This window comes from Gymnodraco acuticeps, unplaced genomic scaffold, assembly GCF_902827175.1.
Source record: "Gymnodraco acuticeps unplaced genomic scaffold, fGymAcu1.1, whole genome shotgun sequence".
In the NCBI taxonomy this organism is placed as follows: domain Eukaryota; kingdom Metazoa; phylum Chordata; class Actinopteri; order Perciformes; family Bathydraconidae; genus Gymnodraco; species Gymnodraco acuticeps.
The window spans coordinates 194484-212249 of NW_022990741.1; the positions used below are offsets into that span (position 1 = coordinate 194484).

Consider the following 17766-nt stretch of genomic DNA (forward strand, 5'->3'; position numbering starts at 1 on the left):
TGTACAGAGCAGACAGAAAAAACATAAACAAACCCAAAATCCTAATTTCAGCTGTCCTCTCATCCCCTCGTTTCATCATATTTATTACACCCGCAGCTGTCTTTGGGTGTAATGACACACACGTAATCCCCACCCATCCCCCACACACACTTCCTCTCCTCCCGATGATCCTCATTCATTTGACAGCAGGAGCCGTTTGGACCACCCTGCCCATTACGTGCATTTGTGTTTTGTCAGAAAATCTTAACATGAATCCCGGTTTGAACTTCTAATTCTGGTTTACACAGCTACCTTTAAACAGCCAGTCTTGCAATTTGTTTATGTTTATTTTAACGAGGATTTTTAATGAGCACTTCTGCATGATGGTGACCTCATGACCTTGGACAGCAGGGTGAAAAATAATCAATCATGTGTCGACCCCCAAATAAATCAGTCAAAAAACTGGCGCTAAATCAAAACTGAAACACCGTCCTGCTGCCAAAATACTCATAAAGAACAAAATGTGTATTAATCCGCAGATGAAAATCGTTTCATATAAATGCATGCTTTTTTAAGATATTTTGTGGATCCTTTGAAAAAAAGGAATATTGCATTTGTGGCCTATGTTAGTGTGGTGTTTCAGGCCAATGCCAATATTGATATTTGCAAACAAAAACAATTTCATAGATAATGCTCGATATTTAGTATAAACGTAATATGCCCAACAGTTTTGTGTTCGATTGTGTTTTTTATTTTCATAAGATGATACTGGTGAAAACCGGCATTTAGGACTAAACACCAAAAACCACCAAGCTGTTTTATTGAGGATCAATAAAGACATTTCTTTATATTTGTGTTATGCATAAAAATAGAAGTGGGTAATTGTATTTATTTATTTAATATTTTAAGTTTTTATAGTTATTTTTCTTGGGAAATACTCCGTATAAGCTGTATGCTAAGCTAACAGTTTGATTAGCTTAGCATACAGAGTGAAAACAGACAGGAAGTAGTATTATGTTAAAATAAGATAGCTTTAGGTGTGATGTTAAGCAGATTTGTTAATGACAATTTATATTTAGATAGCGCCTTAAACATGCAGTAAAAGCTGCTCACCCAGGCCATATGCACCAACATGTGTATTTTTTACTCTCCGTTTCTTAGTCTTTTTCCTGACTGAGCTGGGCCAACTACCCACCCACATGGATCGGACAAAAATAATATCTTGAAAATATAATGTTTAATCTATTACGTTTTAGATATTCGGGGCCCAGGGGTGTCACTTCATCTAAATATTTCACTGTTGGTACCTACATTCAACGAGACACTATTCAAAGTAATATTGAACTAGAAGTGAGGTGACTGCGTTTAATCAGTTAAACAGAATTCTTTAGGGGCATGCGTGTGAAAAATCTGCCTAAACCTGATTATTCTCAGTCATCTGATTACATGTCCCAAAGCTCCAAGACATCTCCAGTTAGACTCCTGGTACTTCTGGTTATACGCTAGTCCCATGGACCATCATCAAGATGTTTCAGCCTGGACAATGAGCAGCTCTATTCACACATAGTCATCATTCCGACCTTGTTCTGGGAAGCTTAAAGTTTAAAGTCTGTTTAATGCCTGTTTACCTGATTCAGACATTGAAATTCTTATATACAGTGTGAAGGGGGCTTTAAATAATCACACCAGGGCTCAGAGGGCAAGAGCCATTTGTAAATGTGGATGTAATGTAAGCCCATTAATGACTTTTTTTTCTTTGCTCATTCTTAAAAGCCATTACTGTCTCAGCCATTTCCAACCGGAGTCTCTTTGGCTTCCAGCCCACTAGAATCCCATTTCCAGCCTCTACGATTAACTACATGTATAACAAAATAGGTTTTTAGCTCCATTCACCAAACACTCGTGGAATTCTTCTTTTTCGTGTGTGTTCTTACATTTGTTTGGGCCAGTCTTTAGGAAAGCAGAAGGAACACATGTTTACCTCTTTCCCCCGTAAACTGATCAATGAAGGTGAAAATGTGTTCACTTATGTCGCATTTCCACGTATGGTTCTCCTTTTTTTTTTTTCAATTAGCAAATGTATGTATTTATTTATAGAAGGGCCATGCATACAAATACATTAATCTCAGCAAAGAGAAGAGATGCAATATGCCAGATTATAGCTAATAGCTCATTTCCATCTGTGGTCCTCAGGCAGGTTCATAACAATCAATAAACAAATAATAACATTGCATGATCTCTATCAGTCAAACAATTTAAAAACCTTATTTAAGTACAGCTCAATAGATTTATACATAGTACACTTGAAATACACTTACATGATCTCGGTCACTCAAATGTTGAGGATAGTAGCTGGCCCTTTTTTGGTAACACCTCAGTCGAGATTGTGCTTAGTGTAATAAGAGGATGATACTAAAAGCTGCTGACAACTGATTGGTCAGAGAGTCACAAACCAAACTATTGCCGATAGCGATTAGAAAACATTAAATAAATGGAAGTCCGGGAACTACGCGATACAATTAACGAGGTGCAGACATTTCTCTCTTCAATTTCAAATAAAAAGATCAAGCATGTGATGCACTTTTGCACAAAGCTGCTTCGATCAGCTGAGATTCTCATCTACACTAGGTGGGTACTATCTGCAGATGAAAACACAATAGAGAAAAGGAGCCGGGTCGAGTTGAGCCATGCCTGAGGCAAGCAATGGAAATTAGGCATTAGAGACTATCCTAAGGATGTCCATTCTGACTTCTTGGCTCCTTCCTCCTCTGGATGTCAGACTAAGGGCAAGGCAAGGCAAGGCAAGTTTGTTTATATAGCACCTTTCAACACAAGGCAATTCAAAGTGCTTTACAAAAAACGAAAGACATTAAGAAAATGGCATTTAAAATCAGTCATTAAAAAGAAAAGCTAATAAAATAAACATTAAAAGAAAAAAATACATGGATAAAAGATACAGTGCAGTTTAAGATGTGAATAGTTCAATTAAAAGCAGCGGCAAAAAGAAAAGTCTTTAGTCTGGATTTAAAAGTAGTCAGAGTTGCAGCGGACCTGCAGGTTTCTGGGAGTTTGTTCCAGATATTTGGAGCATTTTAACTAAACGCTGCTTTTCCACGTTTAGTTCTGACTCTCGGGACAGAAAGCTGACCAGTCCCTGAAGACCTGAGAGATCTGGATGGTTCATAATTTAGCAGTAGGTCAGAAATTTATTTTGGGCCTAAACCATTCAATGCTTTATAAACCAGCAGCAGTATTTTGAAATCTATTCTTTGACACACAGGAAGCCAGTGTAAAGACTTCAGAACTGGAGTGATGTGATCCACTTTCTTAGTGTTAGTGAGGACTCGAGCAGCGGCGTTCTGAATCAGCTGCAGCTTCCTAATAGATGTTTTAGTGAGACCTGCAAAGACACCATTACAGTAGTCCAGTCTACTGAAGATAAAAGCATGAACAAGTTTTTCCAAATCCTGCTGTGACATTAGTCTTTTAATCCTAGATATATTCTTTAGGTGATAGTAGGCTGATTTAGTAACTGTTTTAATGTGACTGTTGAAACTCAGGTCAGAGTCCATGACTACACCTAGATTTCTGGCTTTATCTGTTGTTTTGAACATTGCAGACTGAAGCTCAGCGCTAACTTTTATACGTTCTGCCTTGGCTCCAAAAACCATTACCTCAGTTTTATCTTTGTTTAATTGGAGAAAGTTCTGACACATCCAGTCATTGATTTGTTCAATGCACTTACTCAGTGTTTTAACTGGAGAATAGTCTCCTGGTGAAATGGTTACGTACATTTGTGTGTCATCCGCATAGCTATGGTAACTTATTTTGTTGTTTTTCATTATCTGAGCCAGTGGTAGCATGTAGATGTTAAAGAGAAGAGGCCCCAAGATGGAGCCTTGAGGTATCCCACATGTCATATTTGTCAACTCAGATGTGTATTTACCTATAGAAACAACGTTTTTTCTGTCCTTTAAGTAGGATTCAAACCAATTTAGAACTGTTTCCGAAAGTCCCACCCAATTTTCTAGTCGGTCGAGTAATATGTTGTGGTCAACAGTGTCAAACGCAGCACTGAGATCTAATAATACTAATACTGAAGTTCTACCACTGTCTGTGTTTAAGTGGATGTCATTGAAGACCTTTACAAGAGCAGTCTCAGTGCTGTGGTTTGGACGAAAGCCTGACTGGAACACATCGAAACAACTATTTAAATGCAAGAAATTACTCAACTGTTGAAAAACAACTTTTTCGATGATTTTACCTAGAAATGGGAGGCAAAATCATTGCATGCCCTGGTGGATAGAAATTCAGAGGCTACTGACACTGGGGGGTTAGTTAGTCTGTCGACGGTAGCAAACAAGGCACGTGCATTGTTTTTGTTTTTGGTAATGATGTCAGAGAAGAAAGATTGTCGTGCGTTTTTCAATTCCAAATTATAAAGGCCAAGTCTCTCTTTATAGATTTCAAAGTGAACCTGGAGATTTGTTTTTCGCCACCTACGTTCAGCTTTTCGACACTCTCTTTTTTCTGCTCTCACGGTCATGGCCTTTCTCCATGGAGATCTTTTCTTCCCAGTCACTTCCTTGACCTTAGTTGGAGCAATGGCATCTATACAATTTTAAATGTTTGAATTAAAATGATCTACTAACTCATTTACTGAGATGTTAGTAGGGGCAAGTGTGGAAGAAAAATTCTGAGTAAACATTTCCCTAGTATTTTCAGTTAAATATCGCTTTGTGGTTACCTCTTTTTGAAAAAAATTGTGAACAGAAATAGAGCTCTCAAAGAAAACACAGGAATGATCAGAGAGTGCAACATCAGTCACCACAACCTTAGAGATATACACTTTGAGATAATTAAGTCCAGATTGTGCCCCTTACTGTGCGTGGGCTCCGTCACATGCTGAGTCAGTCCATAGTTATCAAGAACACAAAACAGTTCTTTAGCCCCTCTGTCCTGGGGGTTGTCAACATGGATGTTAAAATCACCAACAATGACTAGACGGTCACACTATAGTCACACTATAGACAGCAGTTCAGTAAAGTCATCAAAAAAGCTTGCACAGTATTTGGGTGGTCTATAGATATTTAGGAACAGAGCTCGAGAGGAGCATTTCAGCTGAAGGGCCACATATTCAAAAGAAGCAAAGTTCCCATAAGATGTCTTCCTGCATTGAATGGAATCATTGAACAAAATAGCAACTCCACCCCCTTTCTTATGCATTCTTTCCTGACTCATAAAACTAAAGTTGGGAGGGGTTGATTCGATAAGAACAGCTGCACTGTTATTTTGTTCAATCCAAGTTTCCGTTAAAAACATAAAATCAAGATTGTGCTCAGTGATAAAATCATTGATTAAAAATGTTTTTCCTGCCAGAGACCTGACATTTAATAAAGCTAGTTTAAGTTTGTTAGATACACCATCAGTAAGATTTTTTGTGACAAGCTGTGGCTGACATGGAATCACTGCTAAATTTGATAAACTCACACAAACGTTTGAGCACTTCCTGTTTCTAAGCTGATTCATCACTCTTAATCTATTACCTATCAACACAGATATCGGCAAAGCTACTGGCAGGCAGGGCCCTGGCATGTCCTGGAAAGAGTTGAGAGTGCCATACGCCCTTGAGCCTGCACCCAGCACATATCAGTAAGAGTTTGTTGCTCTTGACTAAAGCCATTAGCATCAATTTATTTTGTGCTCACACAGAGTACTTTTCACTGCTTTGTAGATTAAATTGCTGTGATTGAAATGGACCTGTCCCAACAAATGTTGGTCCCTAAAATTAGCAAAATAAACTCATTCCAGGTGGCAGTCTGATGGCAGTACACTTTCAGCTTCCATAATCACTGCTTCTCATGGTGGATAGATCCTTTCTGCAGTTTGGTTAGGGGTGATATAAAGCGGAATTGAATTCACGACGTCATCGCGGGAGATCTCAAACCACGAGGAGAACAGGGACCAACCAATCAATCAATGTTTATTTATATAGCCCAATATCACAAATGCTACATTTGTCTCAGTGGACTTCTGTTACGGTTTGGGAAAGGTAGGACCCAAAAGCAGATTACAAAAAAAAGGCCAAGGTCTACAAACAAAAGCGAGCTTTAATTCAAAGCCGATCAGCAAAATAGCATGGCATGGATAGCACAGAGGTAACACGAGGAAAATACAATACCCAAAACACGGTCGTGACCAACATGGAGGGTGACAGGAAAAAACAAACAATGAACCGACACCGAACACAGGAAGAGACAAGACTAAATACAGGGAGGGGTAATCACGAGACGAGAAACAGCCGGGCAGGGGAGGAGAAAAACAATCAGACAATTAGACACACCAGGGAAACTAACGACAGGGAGGAAAACACAGGGAGAAGGACCAGACAAGAAACAAGGAGGAAAACATGACAAGGAGAACAGAACAGCAAAATAACCCCACAACTAGACACAACAAAACTCAAACCCTGACATAACCCCCCCCCCCCCTCTAGGGACGGATTCCAGACGTCCCTACACAAAGTCAAACATTTCAAACTGGGTGGGTGGAGGGGGTCCGCAACTAGACACAACAAAACTCAACCCTGACAACTTCACAGTTTGTACAGAATATCAGTATTACAATACGACACCCTCTGTCCTTAGACCCTCACATCGTACAAGGAAAAACTTCCGGAGAAAACCCACAGTTTAAAGGGGAAAATGGGAGAAACCTCAGGGAGAGCAACAGAGGAGGGATCCCTCTCCCAGGACGGACAGACGTGCAATAGATGCCATGTGTAAATTGAAAAGATAATACATTTGCAACATAGGTAATCCAAATGTTTGGAAATGCATGTGTCTATAATAAGAAGATGAATCCACGAGGATATCTCTAAACTGACTTCTTGGAACACCCTGATAATAAAGAGTTACAATAATCCAGCCTTGAAGTAACAAATGTATGGACTAGTTTCTCTGCATCGTTTTGAGGCAAGATATGCCTGATTTTTGCAATGTTACGTAGATGGAAGTAGGCGGTCCTTGAAATTGATTTTATGTGAGTGTTAAAGGATAAATCCTGATCAAATATAACACCAAGATTCCTTACAGTCTCACTGGAGTCCATAGTTAGTATATCTTTAGATAATTTGTTTCGTAGATTCTTTGGGCCGAGTACAATAACTTCAGTTTTGGCCGTGTTTAACATCAAAAAGTTTAAAGTCATCAACGTTTTTTAAGTCCTTGAGGCAGTCTTGAATTTTATTTAGATGATTAATTTCATCAGGCTTGATTGATAAATATAGTTGAGTATCATCCGCATAACAATGAAAATGTACAGAATGATTCCTTATAATATTGCCTAACGGAAGCATATATAATGTGAACAAAATAGGTCCAAGCACTGAGCCCTGTGGCACTCCATGGCTAACTTTGGTTTGCATGGAAGATTCATCGTTAACACGTACAAACTGAGAGCGTTCAGATAGATAGGACCTAAACCAGTCTAAAGCAGTTCCCTGTATGCCAACTAAGTGCTCTAGTCTTTGCAATAGGATATCATGGTCGATAGTATCAAATGCAGCACTGAGATCGAGCAAGACAAGAATAGAGACAAGTCCTTTGTCTGAGGCTTTTAGAATGTCATTTGTGACTTTAACCAGAGCTGTCTCTGTGCTATGATGTGTTCTAAACCCAGACTGACAATCTTCAAATAAATCATTGTTTTTTAAGTAATCACACAACTGTTTTGCGACTGCTTTCTCAAGAATTTTTGAGAGGAACAGAAGATTAGAAATAGGTCTATAGTTGGCTAAAACCTCTGGATCGAGGTTGTGCTTTTTAAGAAGCGGTTTTATCACTGCTACTTTGAATGATTGTGGAACATAGCCTGATAATAAAGACATATTCATAATATTTAATAAAGGAGTGCTAATTAATGGAAAAACTTCCTTCAACAGCTTAGTTGGAATTGGGTCTAACATGCACGTTGATGGTTTAGAAGAGAGAATCATTGAATTTAATTGTTCAAGGTTTATGGCTGAAAAGCCTTCTAATTTACTATCTAGTGTAATATTAGAACTTACGTTTCCGGGAGCTGTTGATAACACTATACTGGTCAAAGGCAAGAAGTCATTAATTTTGTTTCTAAGAGTAACAGTTTTATCGTTAAAAAAGCACATAAATTCATTACTACTGAGTACTATGGGAATAGAAGGCTCAATCAAGCTGTGGCTCTCTGTCAGCCTGGCTACAGTGCTGAAAAGAAATATTGCATTATTCTTATTCTAATCTATTAATGAAGAGTAGTAAGCTGCTCTCGCAGTGCATAAGAAAGCACTGCGTTCTCATCACACCAACAGGATAATCTACTGAAGATATGGTGTGTTCCTTTGAGTTTTGTATTTTGAGGTGTTCAAGAGACCTATTATTTTTCTGTTTAGAATTGGGGGAAGTCAAAGGATCAGCCAAGGGCCAGCTTTATGACTTAAAACTTTAAATAAAATGGAAAACTGGTAATAAATCGCAAATAATTCAACTTTTCTAGTCAGGAAATGCTAAAAGTGTTCATGTCAAACGATCATCAGTGAATTACAGCTTACAAGAAAGCTGCCGCAGCAACTGGTAAGCTACCCCGTTGTAAATTATGCATTGTGCCTCAGATGACGCATTATTCATGACTGATGCTGCGTTGTACAGGTGGAGGTCTTAAACCATTAAGCACATGTGCTGAGGTGGTTGAGCTCGGACAAAGTAATGCCTCTAAAAGCGGGTAAATGCTTCCTCTGGTGCTGGGTGACGGACTTTAGAGTTCTTGCCAAGGTAAGGGCAACATGGATTAATTGTGTTTTCCCCCCATTTCGGAGTTATTTACGCACAAATGTCAAAATTCATATCTTTCCTATCTTTATTCCTAGGACAAACATCCCTTCCCCATTCGTTGGCCCGTGGCAGGTGTGTTACCAGGGAAAGACAGATGAACGGAGCCATGGACGCAGAGGCCATAGCATTAGAAGAACTGTGGATAAGCAATACAACTTTGTACTTAAAATAGCAATTCTAGGCTCTTAAAATTAAAACATGTAAACACTAAAACAATTTTGACTCTTCTTTCTACTATTTTATAATATTTGTTGTTACATTTCGCCATGGGGAACGTAGAACATGTCCTACCACCTGCAACAAAGTAATTTGTTTTTATAAATTCATTGGGCCACAGCTCATAACTGGGCTCTCAGCTGTGGTCCTGCAAATGCAATTGGCAATATCGTTTGTTACCTAGGCTTTCAGTTCCTCTTAGACAACTGCATTAAGGCTTGGTTGCCCCAGCTTAAAAAAACGTCCAAAAACTGCGGGCACATAAATAAATTCCATTAGAATTGGAACACTTAATTAACTATTAACTATTGGGGATGAAGAGAGGGAAAAGATCACCTTAAGTTCAACTGGTGACTATTGACCTATAGCAAACAATTAACAATATGAATTAACTAAAAACACTTTGCAGAGAAATTAGATGATCTGCCACATTTGATGTGTTGGTGCTGTGATTTGTCTCGCGGTTAACCGAAACTTTCTCGTCCTCGCTTGAAGTTGTGATTTGCACGTTTGCCTTCCATAACTCCAACCCATCATCGAGAAAGCCCAATATTATCTTGAAGTCTTTCATAACTGAAATGACATACTTCTGGGCATGCCAGCTGCCATGGCAAGATGGAACCCACTGATACGTTTTGGACATTATCATCTTTCCATTGGCCACTTGCGTGACGGCCTTTAGCTGTATAATTGGTTGTCTTCCACTTTGACCCTCGCATGTTGGATGAGTTCATTTTTGTAGTCTGATCCAAACAGACAACGACTAACTAAGTTAATTAGAGCTCTCATAAAAGTTTCTATATTTGTATTTATTTTGTTTGAATGTGTGTGTGTGTGTGTGTGTGTGTGTGTGTGTGTGTGTGTGTGTGTGTGTGTGTGTGTGTGTGTGTGTGTGTGTTTGTGTGGTGGGGGGCAGGGTTGGGGATGGGAAATGCTGGGGGGTTGGCAGGGTTGAAGGGTAGACTGTAACAGCCTGAGATAATTATTTTATGGCACCAGAATAAAACAGTAATTTGAATCCTGGATTAAGTGACTTTAAAGATATCCATATATCAATGCCAAACAATATATAATAAAGAACTCTTATCCTTAAAGTAAGGGTACGAATAAAGGTAAATATTATAACCAAAACATGTCATTTTAACAGTTTAATATATTCAATATTGTATCATGTACATGTTAAACATAGTTGATAATAATAGCTCTCTCCACACAATGACCTAAATCAAACAGCTGCTGCACAATGAGACCCAGTATTTGTTGGCTCACTTAACATGGAACGTATTGATTTTTAGATAATACAGTAAGGTCATTTTCTTTGGATTTTAAATAAGGTTTATATTTACTGCATATTTTTCCATCAACAATATCTTTCTTAAAATGTTTGGAAGTAACCTTATTAGGGAAAATTGTTAAGGATAAAATGTAATATTCCCCATATAAGAGCAATATATGACAATTGTGAATCAGTCATTAGATGCAGGCACCTTTAGAATTTTAAAAATTCATATAATTAACTCAAACCATGGAGTTTTAATGCTATTTGTTTTAATATAATAATATTTAAGCTTCCCTTTTGTAGAAATCCATTAACAATGTGGGTCACCCCTACAGAGGAGGGAGAGATTTGTTTCCATATCAATCCATCTAAAAGTTGCCATTAACCATGACCTCTGTCTTTATAGTGTTTCGCTGTAGAGCCGTTCATCTCGCAGATATAATGGATGGCCCACAAGATTTCTATGTGCATCATTGTACAAGGTCATTTGAGAGGCCTTTTTTGATTTACATATTTTATTTTTTCACAGTTAAGTGGAAATGTTACAGCATGTGAGGTATACTGTAGGTCAGTAAACTATATCTAGTCAGCTTCCAGTCATGGCTTTACGGTCATTTTTATATTTTGATAGCTATTTAAATATAATTAAATGTATCTTATGAGTGAAGAAAAGAAGATATTTCTCATATAAAAATATTGAAATGGTTAATCCATCACATCTAACTTTACCTACTTGCATTTCGGATGTCTGGTCTTATTTTGTAGTCACTGTGTCAAGCTTTATATAGTATCAACCTTAATATTTAAAAAATCCAAATAAGAGTCACACAGATGAGAGGATATTTACATAAATATAGTCCAAAACCACATAAGTATGATGTTTTACAACAGTTGCTGCAAACTGTAGTTAGGGTTAGGGTTAAGTTATCTGTTCATGGATATTACGTTTAGCTTATTGTTGAGTAATTAAGCTAAGTGTATAATAAAAGCATATTATATTATAAAAGATCAAATGTCAAGAAATGGTGATGGTTGTGATATTATGTAATCAAAGCAAATGCATTAAACAAACTGTACTAAAACAGGTTGAATTGCTTTGCATATGTATTTTAATGATAACTAATACCCAAACAGAAACAACCAGTGTAAGCTGAACTGTGTCAAATATTGCACAGCTGTCTTATTTTTATGGCAACAAGCACAGAGTTATGATTGACTGATTCCCCAACTAATCATTTTCTGGTGCCTGTGTGTCAATGGTTTGTTTCATGTATAGGCGGGGCAACGTTGGAAAAATGACATGGAGCCTGCTATCGCACAACAGAGTGGTTTGCTTATGTGTTTGCATCCGCATGGAGCCTACTGGCATGAAGCACTGGAGCCAAGGATCAACCCTGGAGACATGAATGATTTTGGTGTCCATGTTCTCATCACACCAACAGGATAATCTACTGAAGACATGGTGTGTTCCTTTGAGTTTTGTATTTTGAGGTGTTCAAGAGACCTGTTCTTTTTCTGTGTAGAAGTGAAAGAGGAGAGCTGGCTGCGTACTCCAAATAAATAAAATCTGGTGTATATACAGAGACACAATGGCAAGTTCATCAAGAATTTGTGGCTGGTTTTATTTTGATCGCCAGTTGGTTGTTGCTGTAACTCTTAGTTTTCTGAGTTTTGCTCTTAAACCATCAGATTGTTTGAACTCTTTGGAGTTACGTTATATAACTTCTTTGATGCTACTTTTGGGACTTGGGGTTATCAGGCATTGCTGAAACTCAATCATCAATCTATTGCTATATTCTCTGCTCTTCTTTGCTGTCATTGTTGGTACAATTTGGTGCCAAATGTACTGGTATGCCGGTCAATTCACCAACAAAGTAATGTGACGGAATGCGCTTATTTGTGTGCATCCCTTTGGTTTAAGGACCAATTGTGTCCATTGTGTCCTTCCCAAACCCAATTCCAAAGCTCCCCCATCTGGCACAGGCATCATTAAATGACCGGACCCCAATCTGCAGCAAATAAAACTGGCAATCGCCTGCAGTGGCGTATTTGATTGCAGTTCAACAGTCTCTTGCAAATGTGCCAAATTACATTTAGTTTGGAGTACACCGCCAGCCAAAGAGAGGGAGGGAGGAAGCGAAAGCATAAGAGAGTTAATAGGACAAGAGTAAATCAATGAGTGTGTGAGAGAGAAACACAAAAACAAAACAGCATCGCTCTCATTGGCAGTACCAGAGTACCCAGCTAAGCCTGACACCCCATCTCAAATCATCAAAGCATAATGGAAAAATACCAGAGTCCAGAGTGTGTATGTGTGGGTCTGCTGTGACCAGACAGTGTTTTCTCTACAAATGCCCTTACAGCTCACATGGCCCATTGATAGATCATTGGAATATTACTAGCATTTCTGTTTTAACCTCTCCTAACCAGAAACACCCCTAAGGGACCAACCACATCCACTCAATGGAATCAAAAAGACAGTGCTCAAATACAAAATAAGGGTAATAATATTAGCAACAAATAACCAATCTCAGCAAATTAACAAAGAACATAGAATTATATTTTCCTCCATTTGTTAGAGGAAGGGGAATGTTGGGTGGGGTTTTAGACATTATTACAAAACATCTAAAGAATTAGCTTTTGTAGAGCACTATGTACTCTTCAGTTTCTCTTGTTAAACTGTGATAGTTACACTCTGTCTACACCAGTCAGGCAAATATTAAGTTGTCCTGCTCAAGAAGATCGTCCATTTAATCTTTGTTGCTGTCTACCATTGCCAACTAATGGCTATTTTCTGGAAGGTGTAGATTATTGTATTGAATACAGAATGTAAATATTGTTGGTGATGGTGCTCCTGTTGCATTTAGCGTCAACAACTAGTATTTTTATAAATTTTGTTTTAGATAAGATAAGATAAGATACTTTATTTATCCCGAAGGAAATTGTTGTGCCAGAGTAACAAGAATACAATAACCACAGCAGCACAACAGCACAACTGTACACTAAAAGTGCAGTAAAAAGAGCAATTAAAAATGCAATCAATGCAATTATTAGCAGTATTTAGTAGTGCAAAAAAATAAAACGTAGTGGCAGTTACGTAATTGCACGTTATCATAGCATATTATTTATAATACTAATATTGCACATAGTTATATAGCAGCGAGTGTATTGTAATGATGGTAATTATATTGATATTGCACATATAGTGTTGGTGTGGAAGTTCTCAGTTCCCTGTACTTAAGGGTGAAGAGTTAAAGAGTTTGATGGCCACTGGGAGGAAAGGCCTCCTGGCGCTGTGTGGTGGTCTTCGGTGATCTCAGTCTGGGGCTGAAAGTGCTCCGGTAGGAAACCAGTGTGGTATGCAGGGGGTGAGACCCGTTGTCCAGAATGTTGAGAAGTTTCTTCAACATTCTCCCCTCCAACACCACTGCCAACGACTCCTGATCCACTCCCAGGACAGAGCCTGCTCTCCTGATGAGCTTGTTGAGTCTGTTGGCATCAGCTGTCTTCACCCTGCTGCCCCAACACACTATAGCAAAGAAGATGACACTGGAGACCACCGAGTCATAACACATCTGCAACATAGTGCTGCAGACGTTAAAGGACCTGAGTCTCCTGAGGAAATACAGGCGACTCTGGCCTTTCTTATATAGGGCGTCAGTGTTTTTATTCCAGTCCAGTTTATTGTCTATGTGGACACCCAGGAATTTGTAACTGTCCACAATGTCCACATCCATGCCCACGATGGTAATTGGGCTTGGGGCGGTACACTGCTTCCTGAAGTCAACCACTAGCTCCTTAGTTTTAGTGACGTTGAGCTGCAGCTTTTACCTCAACTTTTACCACCTTTTTGAAAATACATGAGACACGTCTACAGTCTTTACCACCTCGTAGACTGTAGACGTGTCTCATGTATTTTCAAAAAGGAGGTAAAAGTTGTGTTTCAAAATGTTAAGGATTCTAGATCTTGTAATAAATAACATTTTCAAAAACCTTTCATCATTTTGTCACTTCTTTGGACAAATTGGTATCAATGTAACGAAGGCTTGAAACATAATTAGTATTCTCTATAACCCTTCAACCCTTCAGTGAGGGCATTTTCAGACCTGTACTATGTTGGCATTATTCTGATTCAGTAACATTTGCACTTCAAAAGTTGTGAACAAATACCATGTGCAAGCAAGGTTAGGTTTCCGACATGGGTTGGAAATATTTCAAGGAAGATTTGTCTTAAAACACTCCCTCTTTTTTCTTTTGCATCAAGTAAGCTTTGATTAACTTCGGAAACGTAGGGATGTTTGTCTTAGCTGTTTTTCATATAAGGAAGTGCATGTTTTGTTGCAAAATGTTCCAGAGTTTAAACAAGCCAAGACCACCCTTTCCAGGTGATCTCGCCAGCTTATTTTGCCCGGCATCCAATTGCGGTTGCTTTGTTTGATTATGCCCGACCAAACCACATCCAACCTGGGGGTGGAAAGATCTTGGTTTCATCTTGGAGTTTCAGTACTTTGTTTCTCTAGCATTCTCAACACCATAGTTTCTCTACATGGTTGTTCTCCAACTGAATGACCCAGTCCGCACCTTGGGTCCTATTCGGCAGAGGGTTTCTGTTATTCTGGTGATTAGTGACTCCTCTTGCTCTTTCGTTTTGGTGACTAGGAAATATCCTTGAGTCTCCTCTCTCGTCATATTTTCTTTGCTGTAGTATAGCCCTTACCAGCTGCACTCTGGAACAGTTTGTCCTTGGAAGGCACCATAACGATTTATTCATAGGTGGTCCACAGGACACTAGCCTTGGTAGTCACTTAACCCCGGCCGTTTTATTTTCTGAGGTTGCACAGTGTCAGGGTGTTCAACTTAACTACCCGGATGGATATGTAATGACTTTTGTGTCTTGCTTGTATACATTTTTTAGTGGTGCACTTCAGTACAGTCATACTCTTTCTGTATGTCTTCCTTGTTCTAGGCCCCCTTTGTGATTGTGAAATCCTTAAGAATAAAGCTGCCCTGTGTGTCTGTGTGTTGGTTCAAGCCATTCAGTCCCAGTAATCCTCTCTCTTTTTGCAACCATGTGTTCACAAATGCTCAGATGAGGTCTATGCAGAAGAGGAGGTTGATAGTGGTCCCATTCTTCCTGAACCTGTTATCATAGTAACCGCTGGAAATAAACCTACCGGGAAGGGGAGGAGCCAAAGTAGAAAAACAGAGGGGGTAGTACACTGCCTCGGTACATGCTACCATTGATGGTCCAAATGTGAAAACACAAGTTGTTTTGAGGGTTCATATAACGATAGAACAAAGGCTTGATTGTGAATGTGTTTCCACAGTGTGTGCCTGGTGTCCTGTATCTGTTTCTGGTTAGGAGTAGCGTTGCATTTATTTGAAAGCTTTGTTGTTGTCCATTGAGCCAATACTTGGACTGTTTGGCTCGGTCTTTTTTCTTATCGGTATTCCTTTCTGTTTTGACACATACTGTATGTCTATGCTCTGGAGAGGCAGGTTGGGGATCTGAAGTTGGATAGTTGGATGGTTGTCTTTGTTTGCTATTGTCTTTTTTGTCTCAGAAGCCTCAGTTATGGACAATAAATGGTTTGGCTTCAGTAACTAGGACCTGAATGAGGTAGTTTAGCAAACTGTTTGTTGGATTACAATTTGCAATCTTGTTGTTGGTATTCTTCCAATCTCTGTACAGCTATCAAAGCTAGGGCTAGTTACCATTTATAATTGTTTGTCATCAGTGCAAATGCAAACACTCAATGTTGCAGCCAATTTCGAAACATTAACGTTTATGAGCATGGGTTGCACTGTTCAAGTTTGTGTCAAAGACCTGTGGTTGAACTTTGGTAACAGTAACTGCAGATTGGTCTTGAGTGACATCAAGTACAACAGTACAATGTGTTGTGTTCACAGAGAACCATTGCAGTGTTATCCAGCTGGTTGGTTATGGCACCTTTACTTCGGGGGTGAAAACTGGAGAGACTTATTGTGAATCTTCCATGCTTTATTCCCTCCCAGTGAAATACATACATTGCAGGTTAAGAAGGAGTTATCTTACCTATTGCCTACTATGAAAGGTGGAATCACCATCCAAAACTGCTAACGGCACTAAAATGTGTTTTATTCAAAACATCCAATCAACGGAAGAAGCTTTCAGAATTTGACAGCTTTTGGAATTTATGTCCAATAAACTGTGTTTCTTTTATATGGCTTCTTATGTTGCATGTCTTTCTTTTGCACAAGCTTGTTTTATTTGATTTGATCACACTGTACTACATCATGTGTTAATACCTTGTATCTCGACCTAATTAAATGCAAAAAACTTCGTAAGAGCAAGCATCTTGTTTTTGTTTTCCTCGGTGCAGAGCCTTAACACCTGGCACCGGTGTACTTCAATATTATTCAATATTTTATTTTTTTTGGTTAGCGCCCACAACACTTCGATCTTGACTTTGTCTTGATGTGTCTTATCTGGGTGAAATAACAGCATTGTAGGCTTCAAGGTTGTGTGATATATGTGACCAAACAAATGTCTTCAAAGCTTTCTCTATTTTATCTTGTATTTTTAATTCTGTACATTCTTTAGCCAAGTTCTGGACAAATACCAGTGATTACAATGTGGAGAGGGTATTAGTGTAGGGATTAGAGAGCTGAGGGGTATGGATTTACCAGACTTAGCATAAAAGACATAGGGATCAAGATAGGTGACAATCTTACACTTCCTGTGTCTGTTGTGATTGATCTGTTTCTGCCTCTCCAGTTGGTTTCATCTGTAATTTATTTCCCTATTTCTTGCATTTCTCTATCCTTCTGATCCATCCATTCATGTTTTCCTGTATAAATCTTTATTCTGCTTTCTACTCATCTGTTGCTCAATCTCATTCAGTTACTGGCCATTATCATTCCTGGCAGTCATTTGTGTTTGGTTCACTCTTAATGAAAGGTTTTTCACTGGCATTGTTTTGCTTTTAGTTGTCAATTCCTACACCAATCTCATCGATTTAATTCCTATTTATTTTTCCACTGTATTGGATTCCTATAGTATGTAATAAGTGAAAAAATAAATGTGTATAGATGTTGTCTGTCTGTGTTTTACCACTGTTATTACTCTGCTTTCACAGGCTGCTTACAGTATGTTTCACTTACCCTGTGCAAGCCATAACACGTAAAGCATTTGTGCCGGGAGTTACTAATGTGATTATTCTTTCCATTACATCTATTTAAAGTGGCAGAAACATTACTGAATGTGTTATAATTGAGCAAGAGTCTCATTTGGTGTGGATTTGACACAAACACCTGTTATCCAAGCAGGCACATTTTGAAGAAGCTTGTTTAGCCCCATCCAGAATGTTCCACCAGGGTTAGGACAGCTCTTGGGCTCTTCCAAATCCTTGTTTAAGAAAATAACTACAATCCATAATAACCTCTCCC

At 38.7% G+C, this 17766-nt stretch overlaps 1 protein-coding gene across 4 annotated transcripts in view; it reads left to right on the forward strand.

Annotated features, from left to right (window-relative positions):
* Positions 1-17766, forward strand: part of nat16 (N-acetyltransferase 16) — a 40522-nt gene that overhangs the window by 12269 nt on the left and 10487 nt on the right. Inside the window, exons 2-3 of one of the 4 annotated variants that reach the window (XM_034231932.1) lie at positions 8879-8915; positions 11615-11800. The exons of 1 other annotated variant lie outside the window; for it this stretch is intronic. In XM_034231932.1, coding sequence (XP_034087823.1) covers positions 11745-11800 — 56 coding nt within the window. In that variant the 5' untranslated portion in view covers positions 8879-8915; positions 11615-11744. Of the gene's footprint in view, positions 1-8878; positions 8916-10011; positions 10821-11614; positions 11801-17766 lie in introns of those variants that run through there. 2 more of the 4 variants (XM_034231935.1, XM_034231934.1) reach the window with 2 other exon arrangements.